The 8,804-nt window shown below is 37.9% G+C and overlaps 2 protein-coding genes across 2 annotated transcripts; both read right to left on the reverse strand.

Moving 5' to 3' along the window:
* Nucleotides 1-663: 663 nt before the first annotated feature.
* On the reverse strand, nt 664-1,623 carry LOC148049482 (olfactory receptor 10Q1-like). Its single transcript, XM_087716876.1, has one exon. The coding sequence runs from the start codon at nt 1,621-1,623 to the stop codon at nt 664-666; it is 960 nt and encodes a 319-aa protein (XP_087573002.1).
* A 5,198-nt stretch (nt 1,624-6,821) lies between these two features.
* Nucleotides 6,822-7,724, reverse strand: LOC148049483 (olfactory receptor 10Q1-like). The gene has a single exon (XM_087717667.1). The coding sequence runs from the start codon at nt 7,722-7,724 to the stop codon at nt 6,822-6,824; it is 903 nt and encodes a 300-aa protein (XP_087573793.1).
* Nucleotides 7,725-8,804: the final 1,080 nt, after the last annotated feature.

Genomic DNA, 8,804 nt, shown 5'->3' on the forward strand with positions numbered 1-8,804 from the left:
ATGGTATGAAATCTAATCAGGGATCCACCAAAGAGAAACATACATTCCCACCAAAACTGGTGGGAGAAAGTAGTACATAGAAACAATGAGTAAACTTCACATTTGTTCATAATGATGATGATACCTTCTTGGGTAAGGAAATGCCTGCAAGCAAACAATCAAGCTCACAGAGTACCAGAACTACAGAGATCAACTGCAAGATATGGATATTGATTTCTATTGGAGATTTTTTTTTAAAAAATTTTAAATTCTCACTTAACTAGGCACCAAAGGTGATTGCCTGATTTGCCTATATAAACATACCACTGTATGATACAGATATGGACATTCATTTCTGCCAGGTACCAAATTAAATTAAATGCTGGAATAAGGCTTTTGTTTTGGTCTTCTCTGAAAGTTCATCCCACAATGTGAAGTGCATTATTAAAAGATCACAGGTTGACTGAGGTCAATTATAGAATCCCACCACACTTTGTTAAGCAAATAAGGAGTTGATAAACTGTGACAAAATGCAACTCAGAACCCCAGGTAACATGGGCAACATTAAAAGATGCTGAGAGTTGTTCAGCAATTACCTGAAGGATTCAAAATTACTTCCTTCTGTGATAATGCTAATCCAAAAGTGGTTTTGAGGGTATAATAATGTTATAGATAAATTAAGATTCAAGTCTGAGATGCAACCATTTTCTTTATGACCTTCCTTAAAGCCTGCTTGATATCCTTGTTCCTCAGGGTGTAGATCAAGGGGTTCAGGAAGGGAGTGACAAAGGTATATATAAGAGCAAGTTTCTTATCCTCATCCTCCAAAGTGCTGGACTTGGGACGTAGATACACAAGGCTGCAGACACCATACTGTAGGAATACAACTGTCAGGTGAGAGGAACAGGTGGAGAAGGCTTTGTGCCTCCCAGATGAGGACTTAATTCGAAGAATGGCAGCCACAATGTAGACATAGGAGATGCATATTAGAACAAATGGAATCATTAAAACAATGAAGACAACACCATACAGTGCAGTTTGGTGGAGATGGGTGTCGGCACATGCCACCTGTAGAACAGGTGGTACATCACAAAAGAAATGATTGATCTTGGGTTTGTTACCACAGAAAGGCAAGCTGAAAACCAAGGCAGTTAGCTGCAGACACAGCACTATGGCAAGGATCAGGGAGCCAATCACTAGCCACATGCAAACCTGCCAGGTCATGATGAGGGTGTAGCGAAGTGGGTGGCAGATGGCTACGTAGCGATCATACGCCATGACAGCCAACATAAAACAGTCAGTGCTCCCTAGGGTTGTAAAAAAGAACATCTGGATGGCACAGTTCACCAGTGGGATTGTTCTGTGGAAATCAGAAATGCTAGCAAGCATTTGAGGCACTATTACAGTGATATAACAGATCTCCAAAAGAGAGAGGCTAGCCAGGAAGAAATACATGGGGGTGTGCAAGGAATTGACCATGCAGACAATTGAAAGGATGGAGATATTACCAGAAAGAATTATGAGGTAGAGCGAAAGAAAGAAAGTGAAAATAAGATGTTGTATCTCAGGAACAGTGGAGAATGCCTGGAAGATGAACTCATAGGCCATGGACTGATTATCCCAGATTGATCCTGCCAGATACATCTCATCTATCACTGTAGAAAAAAGGCAAGAAGAAAAGCCAATTAAACAGTAATGTGTATTTCTATACATTTCAAAGTAAAATCTTGTGGATTGTATGATACTGAGGTCAGTCATTCGTGAAATCTCAGTGTTTAATCCTAAACTCTTCATTCCCCTTCATCTCCTAAATTAAACTGTACCCAAGCAAATCCCAACACTTCCAGCATCTTTAGATGCATTACAATATCAATTATCCAAAACGGTCCAAATAGATATAAAAGCTGGTATTTACAGAACTTGTATTATCAATAGGATACAAGCATCTCACCTGTGTTTTTCCTCCTGAAAAGAAGTTCCTACTATTATCAGGAAGGTGAAATCTTTGAATGTAAAAGAATCACTTAAAAGCAGAAATGAGTCCTGGTCCTACAGATGAATGAGACCAGATATTCATTTAAGTTCAGTTGTGTGAGTTCCCAAGAGAGCATGGACATGGGTATATTTTCAGCTGCTTTGGTATAAGAAGGTTTAAGACCCAAGAAAACAAAGAGTCGCTGAGTTGAAGGGAAGGCTGAAAATACCCGAACTTTGTCTGAGATGAGTGAAACAGCTGGCATTTCGGTGCTGAATAACATTACATTTCACAGCACTTGATAGTTCCAATGATGAGCCGTAGTGGTGCAGTGGTTAGAGTGCAGTACTGCAGGCTACTTCTGCTGAGGACCAGCTGCCTGCAACTTGGCAATTTGAATCTCACCAGGCTCAAGGTTGACTCAACCTTCCATCCTTCCAAGGTGGGTAGAAAGAGGACCCAGATTGTTGGAGGCAATATGCTGACCCTGTAAACTGCTTACAGAGGGCTGTAAAGCCCTCTAAAATGGTATATAAGTCTAAGTGTTATTGCTATTGCTATTCAGGTCTGGTCAGACCTCTTAGTTCTACTGATAGTTTTAATATAATATTGCTTGTCTTGCCAAGGAAGCGCCTTTCTCACTTCCTGCTTTGGCCCCTTGTATTGTTGCCCACTTTGAGCCTGTGACAAGGAAGCAAGTTGAGGAGCAACTACTGGCTTTCCTTCCTAGGCAATTCAGCTGTCCAGGCTGCAGTACTGATTATTTTTACTATCACTGATGCCATAGTAGAAACCTGCAAGGGATTGGCTAATGTTTTTTTTTTAGATAAATATAACAGGGGCACATAAGAGGAGACCAGGGAAAATGTATTTACACTTAGAAAACTTTAGGTTTAAAATAAGAATGACTATGGATAAAGTGTACTATGGTTAGTCTTTCTCTATCATTAAACTGACAAGTTGCCCTAAGTCATAATATGCTTTACCAGTTATTTGTAGAATCAGCCTTAAGGGCTGCTTTCATATTTAGAAGTGCTCATATAGCACAAAAATAGTCTACTTTGAATGGAGCGCAGGTCCAGGTAATTTCATAGAAACAACCAGGTCATTTTCTCAGCAAGAGAAGAAAAGTGGTTTGCCACTGCCTTCTGGATGTTTATAACTTCCTTGATTCTATTTAGTGAAATCCCATACAAATACTGATCATGCTTAGCCCTGCTTACCTTCCCACAGTAGATAGGCTCATACATGCCAAAAAAAACCACCCAAAACATGATTATAGAAACAAATCTAGCTCGTGTGTTACATATTGTTTTAGGAGATTTTAAATTAAATTTCTCAACATCTGTACTGCCAATTTTTGTCCTTAGGCTCAAAATCATTTTAAGATGTGTGTGAAATCCAAAACATTTATCTACTTCTTTAAAAGATGATAGTTTTGATCTACGATTCTACTATTTTGTTTCAGGGAAAAATAAAAAAAAATCTGGTAGAAGAAAAAAGTGATTGGATGTGAAGCTTAAAAATATTTCCACCCCATCATTCTGAAAGATTAAAGAATACCCATAGTCATATTATCAGCTAAACTTTGTAGCTTTGTCTTTTTAAAGATAAATTATTTATATAAACATAATATTGCTTCCAAATAAATATAACTGCAGACTCAATGCTGGGGAAAGAACAAAAAGGAATTGAAAATGAGCGAAAAGTTATACTCTTGCATCTCTGAATGAAGCTGGAAAATCTCTGGCTGAGATCCTGGGGACTCCTAGACATTCAGAATCCACTCAACTCTCCCAGAAAGAAAGGATCTAGCAAAGCTAAATAACTTCCTCTTCTTACCTTGTAAGATGCCTTTGATCCTGGACTAGAAAACAAAGAGGAATTCTCTTCTTCTTGACAATGTTTTCTGGCTTAAAAGATGAAAGAGGAATGAAATTTCATCAAATTATATGAACAGGTGAGTGATTTCTGGCACAGCTTTCTAGGTGAGTTATCTGTGAATAACTCATCCTTTTCTAGGATGAGTCTAGCTTACTTACTAGATTGAGTATAGTTGTCAGGTTCCTCCCAATTCACTGAATCAGAAATGGAAGGCAAGCAAAGGTAGCCATCTATTCATAGCCACTATCTTTTCTCCAGCCAATCAGGGTAGTCTTTGTCTTGTTGCAAGATATTATCCCCAGTAGACATACTAAGTGTTTGTTATTTTAAAAAAAAACAGTTTTCCTGTGGAATCCCAGTGTAGCAAAATTTTAAAGAAGCAATAAAAACTTCAGAGGTCAAAAGCTTGTAAGAAATTCATTTCAATGTTCTGTGTAGAAAGTTTTCGACCATCTGTGATCCAGAGGTAGAAGAACAATAGGATGCAGTTAATGTAGCTGCTTTACATCATTTCTTTGTTGTCCATCCTGTCCCCAATATTTTAAGTGTAATAATTTTGATAGTGAAAAGCCTATTCTGTCTTTTCTCTGTCTCAAAGAGTCAATAGCCAGGGTCCATATAACTGGTTGAGATGCCTTGAGTACTTTAAAAGTTAGTAGTGCAACATGTTCAGAATTAGCTTTGCAAAGCATTATAATGAAGAAACTATCAATGTAAACAATATTTCTGAACTATCTTTTTGTGCTGAGAACCACCAGGTGATATTGCTAAAGAATGAGAAAACAAAAAAATATTTGAACCATTGAATTGCACTACCATTGACATCTAAGTAACCTTGACAGCAGTCATCTGTGAAAACACCACTGTCATGTCCAAAAGGATGCAAGGCATTGGTACGTGGCCACCAAAATATTCAGAATTCGTGGAAATGCTTTTGAATGGCTTGTACCAAATTCTGATTGATATGGGCATTATCATGCTGAATATCAGTACTGAATTAATTACTCTTACATTCAGTGGCTAGGCCAGCTCAATTCTATTACAAGTAGGGACCTATGAGTAGGTTATTCTACCTGGTTTTTTTTCTTTTTACATCTTTCCCCAGTTGAGGAAGGGAGAAATGGGGAGATGTAAATAATGGGTTTTAATGAAGAAATTATTCTAGGTGAGAGGAATTATATTGATTAAACAAAATTCAGAGAAGTATATGGCCAATAGATCAGAGCAAGAGAGGAAGCAATGGTATCTAAGCAGCAGGTTCTAAAATTGGGAGAATGTATACATATCCCAACCTCATCTTGTCCAGGGGAGGTTACTCCTGGTCTACCTGACCTACATGATTTGTGGCAACACAAGCTGGGAAACATAGACCACTCTTTGCAGTTTGGGGAATTGACTGCCTTGTGAGGCCAACCCTAGTAAGAACTTATGTAAAGGCAAGTGCAATCCATTATCTAGGAAATTCCTCATGATGATTGTAGAAAAAGATGGCGTATCTTTGCAATTCAATGCTGTTAGAAACTTAAATTTTATTGTTTAAATGTAAGTATTTGAATAACCATCAACATACTGTGAATTAATTGAAGAAATTAATCAAATACTTTTTTCTTCTGGGTAAAGCAGAAATTGAAATTAGTCTTACTACAATCAGGGTATGAATATGACAAAGTCAGAAGTACAGATTGCTTCATTTCAAACTCCAGGAAAATTCTACTGCAAGACATCCCAACATTCCTCTAAGGCGTACATTTACGTATTATTCTTGCCAAAAGCAAAAAAGCACACTCACACAATACAGACCTAGCCTATCTGTACAAAATAGTGTTCAGACGTTTAGGTGTAGTACAGATTTCAATCACTCAGCATCTGTGGTGGCAGCTTTTGTGTTTTGGGTAGAATTCATGTCAACATGTGTGAGACCTCTAAAATGTAACCATTCTTTAAAAGACGATAGCTTTATTATAGGTTTCTAACGTTCTTGTCTCAGAAAAAAATGAAAAATCTGGTAGAAGAAAAATGAATGGTTGAACAGAAATGCAATGCTGAAAAAAAATTAAAAAGAAAAGGATAGTATTCCATTTACTGAAAAGGGAATAATTCCTGAATTAAAACAGATTCCACCCTTATCACTCTGAAAGATTAGACAGCAATTACTATCATATCGTCAGTTAATCTTTGTAGCTTTCTCCTTTTAAAGGTAAATTTGTTCTCATAAATGTATAGTTACAGAAACTGGTTATATTAACCATTTCAATTCTCCCTTTCTCAGAGTCATAACTGAATTTTGCAGGACTCAGAATGTCTTCAGTAATCACAACTAATTACTTGTGACTCGCTACCCTTTCCAGCCAAAACAAAGGATGACGCATTAATCACGCAGTCTTGCACATCCCATTACAGTCTTATCTTAGCTTCTGTGGTCATTTTGTGTATTTTTGCACCTTTTTTCATCAGTACAGGTAAAGTGAAGATTTTTATTTAATTTTATTTAAGTAAGTATTAATTTTTAGATTAATTTCTAATGTAAAGTAATCTATCTTTTTACATATCGCCTTAAAAATGTGGATTGTCTTTGGAACACATGAAATAGCAATAGCAATAGCAGTAGACTTATATACCGCTTCATAGGGCTTTCAGCCCTCTCTAAGCGGTTTACAGAGAGTCAGCATATTGCCCCCAACAATCTGGGTCCTCATTTTACCCACCTCGGAAGGATGGAAGGCTGAGTCAACCCTGAGCCGGTGAGATTTGAACCGCTGAACTGCTGATCTAGCAGTAGCCTGCAGTGCTGCATTTAACCACTACCCACCTATTTATACACCTTCTGTATAAATACAGAAATGTATTTATATTATTCCTTATGGGGAAAAATAGTTTGGTACTTGTCATTTTTGGTACTCATCATGCAATTAATGACGAGTACTGAGGTACCACTATAATAATGTGACTGATGGATTGAGACTCAAATCTGAGATGCAACCATTTAGTTTATGACCTTCCTTAAAGCCTGCTTGATATCCTTGTTCCTCAGGGTGTAGATCAAGGGGTTCAGGAAGGGAGTGACAAAGGTATATATAAGAGCAAGTTTCTTATCCTCATCCTCCAAAGTGCTGGACTTGGGACGTAGATACACAAGGCTGCAGACACCATACTGTAGGAATACAACTGTCAGGTGGGAGGAACAGGTGGAGAAGGCTTTGTGCCTCCCAGATGAGGACTTAATTCGAAGAATGGCAGCCACAATGTAGACATAGGAGATGTATATAAGAACAAATGGAACTGTTAAAATAATAGTGACAACACTGTACAGCACAGTTTGATGGAGATGGGTTTTGGCACATGCCACCTGTAGAACAGGTGGTACATCACAAAAGAAATGATTGATCTTGGGTTTGTTACCACAGAAAGGCAAGCTGAAAACCAAGGCAGTTAGCTGCAGACACAGCACTATGGCAAGGATCAGGGAGCCAATCACTAGCCACATGCAAACCTGCCAGGTCATGACGAGGGTGTAGTGAAGTGGGTGGCAAATTGCTATGTAGCGATCATATTCCATGACAGCCAACATAAAACAGTCAGTGCTCCCTAGGGTTGTAAAAAAGAACATCTGGATGGCACAGTTCACCAGTGGGATTGTTCTGTGGAAATCAGAAATGCTAGCAAGCATTTGAGGCACTATTACAGTGATATAACAGATCTCCAAAAGAGAGAGGCTAGCCAGGAATAAATACATGGGGGTGTGCAAGGAATTGACAATGCAGACAATTGAAAGGATGGAGATATTAGCAGAAAAAATTATGAGGTAGAGCAAAAGAAAGAAAGTGAAAATAAGATGTTGTATCTCAGGAACAGTGGAGAATGCCTGGAAGATGAACTCATGGGCCATGGACTGATTATCCCAGATTGATCCTGCCAGATGCATCTCATCTATCACTGTAGAAAAAAGGCAAGAAGAAAAGCCAATTAAATAGTAATGTGTATTTCTATACATTTCAAAGTAAAATCCTGTGGACTGTATGATACTGAGGTCAGTCGTTCATGAAATCTCAGTGTTTAATCCTAAACTCTTCATTCCCCTTCATCTCCTAAATTAAACTGTACCCAAGCAAATCCCAACACTTCCAGCATCTTTAGATGCATTACAATATCAATTATCCAAAATGGTCCAAATAGATATAAAAGCTGGTATTTACAGAACATGTATTATCAATAGGATACAAGCATCTCACCTGTGTTTTTCCTCCTGAAAAGAAGTTCCTACTATTATCAGGAAGGTGAAAATGAGTCCTGGCCCCACAGATGAATGAGACCAGATATTCATTTAAGTTCAGTTGTGTGAGTTCCCAAGAGAGCATGGACATGGGTATATTTTCAGCTGCTTTGGTATAAGAAGGTTTAAGACCCAAGAAAACAAAGGGTCACAAAGTTTAAGGGAAGGCTGAAAATACCCGAACTTTGTTTGAGATGAGTGAAACAGCTGGCATTTCTGTGCTGAAATCACAGCACTTTACAATTCCAATGATTCAGTTCTGGCCAGACGTCTTGGTTCTACTGATAGTTTTAATATAATATTGCTTGTCTTGCCAAGTATTTGTTCTGTGGAATCCCAGTGTAGCAAAAGAAGCAATAAAAACCTCAGAAGCCAAAAGCTTGCAAGAAATTCATTTCAGTATGCTGTGTAGAAAGTTTTAGACCATCTGTGATCAAGGTGCAGAAGAACAATAAGATGCAGTTAATGTAGCTCCTTCACATCATTTCTTTGTTGTTGATCCTGTCCCCAATATTTTGAGAGCAATAATTTTGGAAGTCTAAAGTATATTCTAGCTGCCCTTTCTCTGTCTCAAAAAGTCAATTGCCAGGGTCTATATAACTAATAATGGTAACTAATTCAAAAGCCTACTCTAGTCTAGAAGATAATGCAACATGTTCAGAATTAGCTTTGCAACTTACAAGTAGGAATATGTAA

Source organism: Thamnophis sirtalis, unplaced genomic scaffold (genome assembly GCF_051295495.1).
Source record: "Thamnophis sirtalis isolate CommonGarterSnake01/CBP01778 unplaced genomic scaffold, rThaSir2_p1.2 scaffold_1, whole genome shotgun sequence".
Classification (NCBI taxonomy): domain Eukaryota; kingdom Metazoa; phylum Chordata; class Lepidosauria; order Squamata; family Natricidae; genus Thamnophis; species Thamnophis sirtalis.

What these genes read in the sequence shown, in the direction of transcription:
- LOC148049483 (XM_087717667.1), bottom strand. Translation starts at nt 7,724, where the DNA reads ATGGCCCATGAGTTCATCTTCCAGGCATTCTCCACTGTTCCTGAGATA.
- LOC148049482 (XM_087716876.1), bottom strand. Translation starts at nt 1,623, where the DNA reads ATGTATCTGGCAGGATCAATCTGGGATAATCAGTCCATGGCCTATGAG.